The sequence below is a fragment of the Camelus ferus genome, chromosome 19, assembly GCF_009834535.1.
Source record: "Camelus ferus isolate YT-003-E chromosome 19, BCGSAC_Cfer_1.0, whole genome shotgun sequence".
Classification (NCBI taxonomy): Eukaryota; Metazoa; Chordata; class Mammalia; order Artiodactyla; family Camelidae; genus Camelus; species Camelus ferus.
The window spans coordinates 37,230,740-37,246,240 of NC_045714.1; the positions used below are offsets into that span (position 1 = coordinate 37,230,740).

Here is a 15,501-nt window from a genome sequence, read left to right on the forward strand (position 1 = left end):
TCTTGGGCTTGACCTCCTTGGGCTTTATGAGAACCTTGATAGCCCCAGCACATGCACTCATGGCCTTGGCGTTGTTGGCCTGCATCTTCTTCAGGCCCTTCTTGTTGTGCTTCTTGGCAAAGCACATGTTCCTCAGGAACTTGGGGTCCACCCCTCGTAAGAGAGTCATATCATTGTGATTGGGGTTTTTGGATGCCGTTTCTGTGCCATTTTCGGGACTGGTTGTGCGTGGTGTGGTTCTTGGACTCGGCAATGTCTGCGCCAGGGCCTGCAGATCCTGAAGCACCTGGGACCAGAAGGGAAAAAACCTCCAAATTCTTTTATAAAATAACTAGAAAACATAGCAGGAATTAATCCCCAGGTGAGACCTGGGATTAATTGTTCATTCATTCAACAGATACATATAGAACATGAGGCTTTTTGTCAGATGCTAGGTGAAGAGTGGGAGAATAAAATATAGACCCTGCCCTCATGAAACTTACAGTCATGTGGGAGTTAGATAGTAAATAAATACATAAAGAAACATATAATCAACAAATTGTGACAACTTTTATTAAGGGAAAGAACAAGTTGCTATAAATGAGAATAACAGTGGAGATTTTAGATGTGAGTTGGTGAGGAAATGACATTTAAACTGAAACCTGAAAGATGAGTAAGAGTTAGACCTGAGAGGAGTGGAGAAAAGGTAGTCTAAGCAGAGGAAACATCATCTTTACAGCCCTGAGCCAGAAAAGGATTATCAAGGAGTTCATCAGAGGCTCATGTAGCAGATCAAAGGTAAAGCTCAGTTAATATGCTTCTCTTATTTCTTCTGTCCTTATAATTCATACTGACTAATTGCTAAGTGTTTTGGATATGTCAAGGCTGAAATAACTGCTAACAACTGAAACAGAGCTACCTGAGATCAGGGCTAATCTGTCCCTGGTGAGGACAAGGAGATTCAGGGAGGGAAAAATCTAATTTAAGGATCTAGTATAAATTTTATTTGGTATATCATTATAGATGGATTACTTAAAATTTAGATATTTGGGTTTTTCTTGATGCTCCATCATAGTTTTTGTTGCTATGTGAATTTTCCTGGTGATCTGGTAACCTGTGTGGTTCCTGTGTTCCCTACTTGTGTTAATGCTACTCCTATTGCCATCACCATCTTTGTGACAGTTTCCCAGGCCAGGCACCTTGGAGCCATCTCTGACTCTTCTGTCACTTTTCAGGAACAATAGATTCCACCTCTGCAGTGTCTCTCCATTAAGTTGCGTCTGGTCTATTCTCATGGTCACTGACTACTCCCAGGCTCTCCTACTCAGTTCCTTGGCTCCAGCCTCATCCAGTTTAATCCGTCCTTCAGGTTACTGCCATGTTAATCTTCCTTGAGTAGTGTTCTAATTCTGCCCCTTTCTTAGCTCTGACCATTTGTTCTATAAATAAATGCCCATAAAGCTGATTCACCCTTAAGCCTCAGAAAACATCATCTTTAAGATTGCCTCAACCTTTACTCTTGTTCGGTCTAGAGTACTTCTTCTTCTCCCATCTCCCACTCACTGTCTGGACATTCCAGTCCTACAGTCTTACATTCTTTTATTCATGCATTCATTCATTCATTCATTTGATAAATATTTATTGAGTGTCTATTATGTGTCAGGCACTGTGCTAGGCACTGGAGATACACAGTGAGCAAGATAGATACATTCCCTGCCCTTATGGAGCCCACATTTTCACAAAAGGGTGGTAAAGGTTCAACCAAAGAAATATATCAAGCTAGAATAAGACAAGAACATTTCCTTCATGGCAGATTAAATAACTTCCTCAGACCCTTCAAGCTGAAAGGCTGTATTTGAAATTATATTGAGAGGCTAGTGGACCAAAAGTTACTCATCATTGCTCTAGTCTAGGGTAATAGAAATAAGGTTGGAGAGGTTAAGACCAGGTCGTGGGAGGCCTTGAATACCAGGCTAACGAATTTTAAACAGTTTATAGATAATGAGGGGGCATCCACTTTTTCTGTTTCCTTCTTAAAGTTCATATTATAAAGAACTGTAAACATTCTTCATACCCAGGCTTCTTCAAAAAAAAGCTGGAAAAGGTATTACCTATAATCTTTATACTTGGTGATTGGCTAATGACCAACACTTGAAGTTGTTTCTTTTAATATTTGCATTTTAGCCAGGTTTTGTAACTTGACACCTTTTTTCCCTTAATAGTGAGATCAGAGGCATAATAAATGTCAGAAATCAGAAAGTTAAGCCATAAAATTCCATATTCATCTGCTTCCCAGGCAGACCAAACTGGAACCTCCTAAATTTGTTCCCTAGAACCACTGGGATCGGAGCACCATGTATCTTCCTAGTCTTTTCTATATCTGTTGCCTCTCTGCATTCTCTGGAATGAACAATATCCTCCAGACCCCTGCCAGCCACTCCTCTGAGAGAAAAGCCCAGGAAAAGCTCTCTCCCCTCTGCCTTTACATGCCCTTTCCTCCCTCTTTCCAAGTCTCTATTTGGTGCTACTTTAATTAACATTTAATGACATGTTCATACCATAATTCTCCTAGCTAACATCCTGTAACAGTATCTTTTTGCCGCTTAAATTTTCTAGACTGATAATAAGGAGATTTTGAAAAAGAGCTTTTTTGAAATCAATCCTTCTTCCTCATAAGCAATATCATTGAACCCATAGGCAATTAATTATGGACACAGTCATATTACTTTAGTTTGGCATGGGTATACACACACATCATGCTTTTATAATTATTTCCAAACAACTTCCTGTCTACTCCCAGCCTATACCAGAATTCCCACATGTAACTTTTCTAGTCACAGTAGAAGTAGCAATATCTCAAACCATGTCCATTTGCATTCCTAACTTCTAGATTTAAAATACCCTCTTCAGAGCCTCCTGAACCTCAGCTACTAAGGTACCAATTTGAATACTGTCTGAAAAAATGTCCAAACTAGCCATTCCTTTCTCTGTCATACAACTTGGCAGTGTGTTCTCACTATACTCAGTCCCTTTTCAAATCTTCTTTACAACTTTTTCTAGAAATGCCTCTTCATATCACAGGAAGCACCTATTGTCACCTCCATTCAAATATTAGGATAAATAGCAGTTTGGACAAAAACCAAAAACCCAGTTATATTTTAATTATCTTAGCCTTAGACAGACTGGAATTAATTACAACCCATACACAAATCATGTATGATTGGGAGAATGAGGTTGTTTTAGCACAAGAGGATGTGGTACAAAGGATGGAATTTTGTCACCTATTCCTAAATTTAGGCTTCTTTTGCTAAAACTGCATAAAAGCATGTGTCAAGAGAACTCAGACCATGACTGTCTTGGGACTTGACAGCAGGGCTGCACTTCGTCATTCTGGGCAGCTCACATCTTGGGAATTACTATTGGAAAAACGTCTTTGTGCTGTCCTTCTTTCTCACAGACATCTGCATTGGAAGGGAGATTTGGATGAAGTAAAGTTTCTAAGCAAGTAGGTGAAGGCCTAGAAAAAAAACACTTTGAAGTGCAGACTATATTCCTTTCTCCTAATGTATTAGATTCTACAAAATTTAAACTTCCTTTCTGGAAACTGGTACCAGTTCTCTCCCTTGCAGAAAAGCTGTTGCTCTTTAAAGGGATATAGTAATTCACTTTGACTAGAAAGCATCTGAGGAGAGAATAGCTGTTCTTCCAGGTTGGAAAAACATTTGTCAAATGTGCTTATGCCTCCTATGCGGTAACTCTGAGCTATTGACAATTTCCTTCTTCTCCCTGAAGCTGAGTCAGACAGGCATTTAACGCCACAGTCCCAGAAAAAGAAGTCTCATTAGAAAGTTCGGATTTTTCTTGCTTTCTAAGCTGTCTTGGTTTATCTTCCCTTCTCAGACTTGTTGGAATCTGACTACTTTGGAGTTAAGTGTAGTAGATGGAATATGGGGTAACTTGGAGATTCTACTATTAAACTGTTTTTTTAAATGTGTTAGGATTGACTGTCTGCTCTTTTATGCAAAAAAAAAAAAGTGTCTGAAAGAATATGTTGATTTGCAAGCTTTACTCATCATATTCCATGAATAGTTTACATTTTCTCATACCCCATCCTTTAACAAGAAGTTCAAAATTGAGGAATCAGTACATTCACATTTGTCAGTGAAAATTGTATCTAGCAAGTTACCAAAAATATGGGCGTAAAGTAATATTTTAATTGTAAAAAAAATCTTCAGATGTACAAGAAAAATCTTTCCTTTTTCTGACTCATAGTAAGATATGAAACTCAAATTGGTCACTTTAGAAAGACAGGATTAGAACTGACAAGGTCATCACCTTTAGATTTAGGAGGTAAATGTTTTAGGGATAGAACAATGTTAGCACCAGTCAGTAAGGTAAGGACTCCAAAACAGAGGAGTCATTTATTTATAAACAGTTTTTCATCCTTCTCATTATTGGAAGTGCCCTACCCTTAAGATCTGGTATTTCTTCAGCAGTTCTTTTAGAGTATGGTTCTATTTCCTGAAGATCTACCAAGAATCCTAGCTAGATCCAATTCTGTTAGCCTAATAGCATGAGGAATTCAAAAGATTAAGTACCCACTTCTTGGGTTTTTACCCCTCCTGTTTTGAGTCATCCAGTCCCTCTCCAAAATGATGACTTCTTCTTCGTTCTGGATTTCAACTCTAGTTTTTCCTCTGAGGAAGCTTCTCTGACATTCTTTTTATGCTACCAACAAGTCCTTCACATGTCACTCTATTTTAACACTTACCAAGCTGTTTCAACAGTTGTGTGTTAGACAGGGAATTCCCTCAGAGAAGAGGCTCTCATTCATCTTTATATCACTAGACACTGGTACTTAAGTGTCCATTGAATGAATGAATGAACAAACAAATGAACAAGTGAATGACAGTCACTCTTTTTTTAATTTTTCCTTAAAGACCACTAGTGACCTCCAAATTGCTATAATTGCTAAAAGACAATTTTCTGTTCTTATCATGCCTTACTTTTCTAGAGCATTGGACACTACAGAATACTCTTTCCTTCTGAAATTCCTCTTACCTCTTGGCTTTAATGACAAGTCTCTCTTGGCTCTCCTCATCCTTCTCTGTGTACTCCTCAGTTTCTTTACTGACTTTCCCTCTTCTATAGCACCTTAAATGTTAAGAGTACTCCATACTTCTGTTTTCCATCCTCTTTTCTTTTTCAGTACATGTTCCCTGGATGACTTAATCAATGGCTTCAGACTCATGAGTGCATGCCTCTGAAATCTGCACCCTCTAATTCATTTATTCCCTCTGGAGCAAAAGAAGAATAAATTCAGCTGTATATGTCCATAAGGACCTCAGCCTTAACATGCCCTAAACCAAGCTCCTAATCTCCTCTCTTCTATCTAGCCCCAGTCTATGTTTTTGTTCATGAATCCCCCAACTTGGGGAATGATACCATCATTCTCCTCATGTCAACATCCTCCATTTCTCCCTTTCCAATTGTTTATCAAGTCATGTTGATTTTATTTCCATGATATGTTTTAACTCTAAGTCCTGCTTTTGGAGAGAGAAGCCAAGTGGAGCTCAACAGTTTCCCTGAACTAAGAAGATAGAGCTGGAGATCTGGGAAGGCCAAGGCACCTAGAATTCACAGAGCAGCATTCTGAAGAGAAGAAGACTATAGAGAGAGGGAACATTCTGGAGATCTACAAAGAGTCTCCATTGAGGCTTCATCTAAATACTGATCAGAATATGAATTTAAGGAAACTACCTGAAGCTGGGGAAAGTACCACTGGAAAAGAACAGAGAGCCTAGTTCTCAGCGTACCAGCCCCAAAATGAAATTCACAATGTCTGGAATCAAAAAAAAAAAAAAAAAAAAAAAAAAGTTATCAGCATGCAAAGAATCAGGAAAATGACCAATAATGAGGAGAAAAATCAATTAATAGAAGCAAATCAAGAATTGCACTGAAGATAGAATTAGTTGACAAATATATTGGAACAGTTGTTATAACTGTCTGTATTCCATATGTTCAAGAAGCTAAAGAAAAGATTGAATATGTTAAGTAGAGATATGGAAGATATTTAAGAAGACCTCGGTCTCACTTCTAGAGATGAAAATACAACATTGTATATGAAAAATACACTGGATGAGATTAACAGCAAATTAAAAGTTTGCAGAAGAAAAGATAAAGACTTGAAGATACAGCAGTAGAAACAATCCAAGATAAAACACACTGAGAAAAAAGACTTACAAATAAAAAAAGTATCAGTGGGACAACTTTAGGTGACCTAATATAAGTATATTTGGAGTCCCCAAAGGAGAAAGGAGGGTACAGAAAAATATTTGGAGATATAATGACTGAAAATTTTTCAAATTTGATAAGAACTATAAAACCATAGATCAAGAAGTTTACCAAACCCTAAACACAAGAAACAGGAAGAAAACTACATCAAGGTACATCATGATTCAATTTCTTAAAGCTAGTGAGAAACAAAGTTTTATCCCCACTGCTTTGGGTTTGGCCCTTTTATATCTTAGCTGGACGTTTATAATAGCCTCCAACTAATCTCTTTACCTCTGATTTACTTCCCCATCAGTCTTTTCCTTTTCTTGTCTATCAGAGAGTTCTTCACTGCTCACTGAATAAAATCCAGTCTCTTAGTATGGCATAGCTGACCCTTTCCCCTCTCTCCAACCTTAATATCTCCCCTCACAACTGCTCCTATCCTCTAGCGACATAGAAGTATTTGTGGAAAGAGCTGTCCTATCTCTGACTTCTGTGCCTTTGCATGTGCTGTTGCCTCTGCCCTTCCTTTCCTTGGTTTATTAATCTGTGGTCCCCATTAACCTCCAAGTTTTCAGAAGGCAGAGACTCTTTCCTCTCTACAGTGCCTACTACATAGCTCAATATATATTTTCAAGTGAATGAAATTTTCATTTAAAATTTTATTTAATAACAGCCCATCAGTCTGGAAATCTGTTGTCATACACTTATACGTCAAGACTGAAAAGAAACTATATTTTCAGAAGCCAGAAACATTTCTTCTCAATATGAGATATTTGCTGTTTGTTGGTACATTTGTTTTTGGCTGAAAGCTAGTGATAAACAGAAAGTCTTTACCCCGTTCTTCATCCCCATTGCCTTGGATGTAGCCCTCTTATGTCTTAGCTGGACTTAATTTAATTTAATTTAATTTTAATTTTTAGCTTATTAATGTTCATGAAAACTTTCAATTGATAATTATGTGTAGAAAGAAGGCTATTAAAATTATGTCATTTAGCATCAATAATACTCACTAGAATGCATAAGAATGGACATGTTTTCTAGATGTCTTAAATATGTGGCAATTTCTTTTATGAATGAGCATTCAGTGTATCCCATTTCTGCAAAAAAGATAGGACCTCTTTTGATAATTGCCAGAAAATAAAATCACTGAGAGTATATATTCATTTCCACAAACAATTAGGAACATTTTTTACACATATTCAGAGACTGTCTACATAGGTTTTACAGCATGCATGCAGAAACTGGTGGTCCATTAACTGCCAGTGGGCTTGTGGAACATGCCCAGGTGAAGAAAGAAGGCATAGACTAGGACTTCATAAACTGATAAAGTTAATGTTTAAGACCAACTTTATTGACATAAGTAGAAATATGGTTTCATTAAATTGTATTTTACAATTAAATTGTAATTGTACTGGAATTCATAAAAAATGTCATTGGTGAGCTTCCAGTCAAGCAGTGATTCTGAAGTGGGATTGGGGAAGGCATATGACCTTAGGAATATATATTATAGTTTTCAAGAGCCAGTCATCAAAGTACCACCCTATCCACCCTTAATCTGATTGTGTGGTAGAAGGGTTTTGTTCTCTGGTGAGAATGAGCTTCACATGGAGACTCATTAGTAGTGAGAAAGACTACGATGTTAACTCCAGAGTATAATATTACTGGCCATGTAAAAGGTGCTGTAAGAGTACCCAATTTTATCAGGAAATGTCTGATAAGCAGTGGAAGATATGTACCTTGAATGACATCTCAAATTCTGGCAATATTAATTTAAAAGTCCTCAATTTGTATATGGGAATTGAAGCACTGTGAGTGGGTGAGATCACTCAAAGAGAATATATGAAGCTAGAAGCAAATAATGAACTCATTATTATCATCATCCCAACCATTTATTGAATGATTTTTACTGTATGCCAGTCATAGTACCAACTGCTTTCTATGCATTATCTCATTTAACCTTCACAAAAACCCTAAAAGGTTAGGTGCTCTGGTGCCTTTGGCCATGCTAACATTTTGGAGGCTGGCAGCTCATGATGCTGTATCAAGTGTATCTGAAAAGGAGCCATCAGAGAGACACAACAAGGAGAGAGTAATGTCATAGAAACCAGGGCAGGATAGTGTTTTAGGAAAGAAGAGGTCAGCAGCGCCACATGCTGCAAAGATGCCAAGGAAAATGAGGAGTGTAAAGGAGTCACTGGCTTGCCAGTTTGAAAGGTGATCTTTTGGGAAAAGAGTGGTAAAGGAAGAATGAGAGACGTATTATAAAGAATTGAGGAAAGACTGGTATGTGTAGAGGAGAGGCATTTGAGGGGGGGTGGAGGGGAAGTTTTGTTGGAAAGGGAAATAGGTTGGAATTTAAGAGAGTGGTAGGGGAAAGGAGAAAACAACAAATAGAAAAGACGAGACTAAGAGCCAGGCCAAAGTTACTATTTCCAGAAAGAAGTTGAGTATAGAAAAGAGAGAAAAGATGGAGCAAGAAGGTGTGAGTAAGACGTCTAGAGGAAGGGTGAGCTTTGAATAGGGGGAGGGTCTCCTCTTTTAGTGAGATTGAAAGAAAGGAGAAGTAGAAGAGAGAGAAAGAGCTCAGGGGAGCTTATTCTAGGGGGTTCTGTTTTGTTCTTAAAAGTAGGAGGCAAAGTCGTCTGCTTCAAATAAGGTGGGCAGTGGACTTGAAGAGAGTAGGAAAGGTTGTGATGTGGGGCATAACAACTTATCTTCAAAATGATGAATTCTGATCTTCCAGAGACTATTGCTGAAGACTTTAAGTCAGAGTTGGAAAATAAGAGAAAGTATATCCTAATAGCTCCTTCTCTTTTACTAAATTTAAAAAAAAAAATGTGCATAGACTCTCTAGACAGATCCCTACCTTGGATTTTGGGCATGGGGTTCTCTCTGTGGAGGGGAGGTGGAAAAGGTGGTATGTGGAAGAGTAAAGAAGGAGGGCAAAGTGTGAAAAGTGCTCAAGAGCAGGTTATACACAGTTCAGAAATTCAGGGAAGGTAATTAGCCAAAAACCCTGTGTTTTCTTCAAACTCTGGTTTGAATCTAAATATGTACGGTGGATAGGATGCCTTCTAAATGTGTTCATTGACAGACTTCTTGGAAATTCAGCTGCCTCTGGAGCACTGGGAGAGATCTGTAGTCTGTCTTAGAGGGCAGTGTTGATCTCTCCAGGGTTGTTATTTTAAAATCAAAACAAAATGTCTAATAATGAGTAACTATCTGTAATGAAGAACATATTCGTTTCAAAGTATCACTTGAAATGAACCAGATACTCTATTAGAGTGCTTCTCAGAGTGTGATCTGAAGAACAACTGCATGGGGAGGGGAGTGGTTAGGGATTGGGAGCAGGCAAGAGAATTAATAGCAGAGATTAATGTATTTACTTGGATCCCACATTAAATCTACTAAATTATAATCTCTGGAATTGGGCCTGAAATCTAAATATTTTATAGATGTTCCAGGTAATTTTTAAAACATTTTATTATAGAAAATTTCAGTCTCATGCAAAACCATTATTATACGAAATAATTCTTGGTTACACTAAAGATCTGTCTACTTCAATCATTGGGAAATTATGAGATTAAGCCCACATTTCTATCTGAGGTTCAAAGGCTGTGTATATCTCACTGATTTATTATCCCCCCAGAGGTTCAAGATTATGCTTATACAATGGCAGGTAGATGTTTTAAACCATGAATGGGTGTTGAATTTAACTTTTTGGATACATATTGAGATGATTCTGTTGTTTCTAACTATATTAATAAAGTTTCTAATGTTGAGCCATTCCTATGATAATCCTTTTTGGTAGTGAAATTAAATTTGATTCTTTTATATTTTATTTGGGATTTTTGCAACTATGTTTGTGAATAAGATTGGTCTGTAATTTTTTTTCTTCTTCTCTTACTGTCCTTGTTAGATTTTAGCTACAAGGGTATGCTAGTCTCATAAACTAGCACAATTTATGAACATGTTTAATGACTTTTCTTCACCATTGCTTCTTATACTCCCCTATCCCTTCCTTCTTGGTTCATTTTTGTTTTGTTTTGTTGTTGTTTTTAACCAAGAGTTGACTAGCTAGTTGATTCAGCAAATATTGTTTGCTTACCTACTATGAAAAGCACAGTTTAGTTCTGATGGTACAGTGGTAAATCAGTTAAACTATCCCTGGAATTGCTTTTTTTTTCTTTTTAACTTTTGACCTCCTTCACCTGTTTCTCCTACCCCCACCCCCTGACTTTGGTAACCACCAATTTATTCTCTGTATCTATGAACTTGTTTTGTTGTTGTTGTTGTTGTTTTGTTCTTTTTAGATACAAAAGGCTACATATTGTATGATTTCATTTATATGAAGTAACCAGAATAGACAAATCTGCAGAGACCAAAAGTAGTTTACTGGTTGCCTAGGGCTGGGGAGTGGACAGAAGAGTAAGGGGGATGAGAATGATTGCTATTAAGTATAAAGTATCTTTCAGGGTAATAAAAATACCCTAAAACCAGATTATAGTGATTGTTGCAAAACTTTGTAGATATACTAAAAACCATTGAATTGTACACTTTAAACTGGTGAACCTATGGCAAGTAAATTATATCTCAACAAAGCTTTTTTTTTTTTTTAGAGAAAGAGCTAGAGCAGGAGTCGGCAATTTTTTTTTGTAAAAAGCTAGAGAATAAATATTTTAGACTTTGTGCACCACGTGATCTCTGTCAGAAATACTCATCTCAGCCACTATAGCATGAAAGCAGCCATAGACAATATGCAAGTGAATGAGCATGGCTGAATTCCAATAAAACTTTTTTACAAAACCAGTTGTGGGCTGAATTTGGCCTGTGGGCTGTAGCTTGCTAACACCTAAGCTAGAGTGATAAGGAAGATCTTAAGCCATGGAGGTGTTAGAACCAGTTATAGGCCACAGACTGGAATTGTAACAGTGCTGCTTACTGCAGGAGCTATCTGGCTTCAGCTTTGGCTTCAACTTTTTCTTACCACTCTGATACTCATTTCTAGCAGTTGGGGATTTCTTTCTTTTGTTTTATAAATAAACCATGTATTTAAATGTATTTTTGTATTTTATCCATTACTTCTCTGTGCTTAGGTCACGGGGATGTCTTGCCTCAGTTTAGACTGCCATATTGGTGAAAAGTTACAAATATTCTAAGCCCCATTCTTCCGCTAATCTCACTTCTTACCACTCCTTCACTCTCTCAGTAAGCTTTAGCCACACTGGCCTCTTTCCTGCCTTAGGGCCTTTCAAATTGCTCTTTCCTCTTCCCCTAAATCTTAGTGTGGCTGGCAACTTCTTACCATTCAGGTCAAGCATCATTTTGGCCTTCCAAGACTACTCAATCTAATTTGTTCTTCCTTACCCCGACAGTCTGTCTCACTACCTTGTTCTATTGTCTTCATAACAGAGTGGTTAGGCAGGGACTTTGTTTCTGCCCAAGCTCTGGGTAGGTACTTTTCTTTGGGGATTCTGTTCATGAGTGGGCAGTGCTAACTGGGCCTCCAGCTTTTACCACTGTATGTTCTGCTTTTGCTTCTATCTGCCCATGGCTTATGTTCAGTCCTGATTCCTGTGGGTTCTGAGGCTTTGGCTTCTACTTGGTACTGTGGATTCCTGGGTATTTATTGTTATTGTTTGAAGGAAATTTCCCCATTTTTGGTCCTTGGCTATTTTTCCTCTTCTTGCTTTTGAGTAAAGCCCCAAATTTTAAATATATATGTGTGTGTGTGTATATATATATAAAATTATGTATAATATGGTATGTATTTTATATATATATATATATATATATATATATATATATAATTTTACCTACTATTTTAGGGGTTTGTAGCAGAAGAGAGGAGATTGCAATATGTACTAAATTTAATAACTTGACACAGAAATCACAGATAGCCATTCTTTAAAATGGAATGATATTCATAGCTGCCACTGATCTTTTTCAACAAGCAACATGGTTCCCTTGATGAAATACAGGACTCAGGCCTCTCTGGAATGACATTGGGGTTTCCCTCTCTTCTGGAAAACTGATTAGGGCTCACTAAAATAGACAGTCTAGATACTAAAATAGACAATCTGTTTTTATGGCCTCCTACCCTGTTTTACCATTTGCTACTCACTGAAGTAATAACAGACTGATTGATAGCTGCTCCTAGCTACACTCTACATTATTTGACATATTTCCTGCCATTCAACTAACTGAACATTCACAGTCTTTTCTTTGTCTCTACTCCCCACCTCCCCATCCTCCAACACACACACACACACACACACACACACACACACACACACACACACACACACACACACACCACTAGATTCCCTGCTTCGATCTCCTTCCTCTTGGGCCTGGAGTTGATAAGCAAAGTATTGATGAGTTGTGCCCAAGTGAAGTAAGCGGTCCATTTTAATGGGGCCACCTATGCAAACTACTGCTCTAATTTGCTTCATAAAGATTCTCCAAAAGTAAATCACTTTCCCTAAAACACGAAATGCAGTTATAACCAATTATACTTTTATTATGTAAATATTTCCTATCACTTTTTATTCTATAAAATGCAAATGTGGCACAAATGCTTTGGTTAGATGAGGAGCTGAATGGTTCTGAATAGCAGGTCTGCACTGATCTGTTTCTTAGTTAATGGTGACACTTAGTTCAATAAATATTTTGAGCACTTACTATGACCAGCTTATAGTGGAAGGTCTAACCTGCTGTTACAGAAAGACTCCAAAAACAGTTATTTAAACAAGATAGATGTGTATGTCTCCCTCATGCAACAACCTTGGAGGCAAGCCTTCCAGCAAGGAAAATGGAGATTAAGATATAAAGTAATCTCTGCTGTACCAGCCTTCTGCCAGGCCTGTGGTGAACCCAGGGACAGATCCAGGTTTTGTGGATCCTGAAGCTATTACAAAATTGGAGGCCCTTTTTAAGTAAGAAAATAGAGAATGATAAATACAAAATTAAGTACAGGGACCTGAGCAAGTAAAGGTCCCTAAAGTGAAAGTTTAATTAGCTTTTCAGTAAATCCAATCCTGAGTAGGCTCTTGCCCTCTATAGCAAGAATTAGATTATCTAAACAAGACAATTAAAGACCACTATAAGTTGGAGTGTTATAGTAGAGTAATTGACTAAATGAGCTACGATAATTTCAGAATATTTTGCCATACTAAGGGCTATGGATAGTCATGAAGGACTGAGTAAAGGGAAAGAGGAATGTTTGTTGGAGTTATCCATAAAAGCTTCATAAAGAAGGTGTAGTCAGACCTCCAAGGGATGGGTCGGACTTGGAAAGGCAGAATAAGGGGTAGAAGCTATTCCTGGTGAGGGATTCATGTATGCAAATCCTGAATAAGCAGGGATAAGCAGAGCATTTGGGAAATGTGGGGACACTTGAATTTGTCAAATGAAATAAAAATGCTCAACCTAAAAGCTGTGACTTAAGTATTATTCTAGGAACTTACTGAGGACTGAAGCTTGGGAGACAGCCTCTCAGCTCTGAGAACTGCTCTGAAGAGACAAGGGAGGAGTCAAGATATATATGAACTTTTTTGCTGGGAAAAAACATGTAGTCAAACATAAAAAGATTACTGCTAATCACAAAGAACAGACATCTCAAGTTAATGACTTTAGTGCTTTTCTATGTATAGGAAGATGCAAGAATCTGGGGTCATCGAAAATTTTCCTTAGATATATGTCTTAACTATCTAGGAGCCAGTGTATCCAAAGCACAGAATGCTTCTTGTTTTCCTCCATCCTAAATTCCCCTCAAGGTGCACTGTCTGAGGGCAACTGCTGTGTGTAATGGCTTGATCCTCGTAGAATTGGAATGGCAGGCAACAGTTTTTTTTTTTTTTTTCTTTAGAGAATAGATTTAATGTTGAGGAACAATAGAAGATTAGGCAGAAACAAATGATGAATATTCTGCTGAGATGCCAGAGTGAGGCTTTTGGATTTGATTAGACCAAGAGTGGGCAAACTGTTTAGCAGAAAGGCCAAGCTTGGTCTAATTCCTGTTTCTTTTTTCTTTTTCGGGGGGGGGGTGGTGGTGGTGGTGGTGGTAATTAGGTCTATTTATTTATTTATTTTTGGAGGCGGTACCGGGGATTGAACCCAGGACCTCATGCATACTAAGCATGTGCTCTACCACTTGAACTATACCCTCCTCCCTCAATTCCTGTTTCTGTAAATAAAGTTTACACTCACCTCTTTACATATTTCTGTGACTGTTTTCCAGCAAAAGCAGAGTTGAGTGATTGCCATAGAAACCTTACGGCCCACAAAACCTTTATAGAAAGTTTTCTGGTCCCTGAGCTAAAGAGCAAAGACTTGATGAACGTGGGATTTTAGAGAGACTTTGATTATTGTTTAATCTAAGACTGTAAATTAAGACTGATTGAAGACCTCAGGCATTTTCAGAAGCTTTCATACGTAAATGATGAGAATCTCAGATCAAAGAACAGGGAAATACAAAATCCTCTAATAAGGGAGAGAATTAAGGTTTTATTGGAGACCATTTTTAAAAATTTGATATATTTGCAGCTTCTTAACTAAAGCTCCAAGGCAGGTTTAGAAAACTTTAATTGAAATAGTTCCCTTGTTTTCAGAAAATGTGCCTTAAGGGATAATTGAGGTTGAAATGAATCTCATTGTCTTGCTTTAAAACAGTTCTTGAATCATTATTTGTTTTTCCTTGATGTTCTTTTGTTTCTGAATCTTTAACAAACCAGTTGGGGCCAATTTTCTTCCATGCAATTAAAATCAAATAGTTTGTGCCTAGAAGCTCTTTAATGCAGCTGTTTTTCCTTAATCTTGGGCAATTTTTAAGACACTATTTTCCCTCCTAAAGCTCTCTCATTTTATGGTGGGAGCATTTGCAAATTAACAGTCCCCATCAAACTTTCTATAGGGTTCAAATTTTTCTGAATAATACCTTATCCCCTATGATGACAGCCCAGAAGCACCACCCTCAGGTTCAGTAAAGGATTGGAGTTTATTTAATTTTTAATTTTGTATTATTAATGGAGGTACTAGGGATTGAACCCAGGACCTTGTGCATACTAAGCATGCACTCTACTGCTGAGCTATACCCCCCTCCAAAGTATTGTTTTTATATTCACAAACACGCAGCAGAAGAAACAGGTTAAGGTTATTATAGCTCGGGAGTTGCACCTAGGAAATAAAAATGTAACATTTAGGATGATAACAAAATGTTTCCCTTAAAAAAATCAGTTTCAC

At 37.6% G+C, this 15,501-nt stretch overlaps 1 protein-coding gene across 1 annotated transcript in view; it reads left to right on the forward strand.

Annotated features, from left to right (window-relative positions):
• LOC116658005 (60S ribosomal protein L29-like) overlaps nt 1-15,501 on the forward strand; it is an 801,314-nt gene continuing 785,813 nt past the window's right edge. The window contains exon 1 of the mRNA XM_032462187.1: nt 1-153. Within this exon, the coding sequence (XP_032318078.1) occupies nt 27-153 (127 nt within the window). The 5' untranslated portion in view covers nt 1-26. The remainder of the gene's footprint in view (nt 154-15,501) is intronic.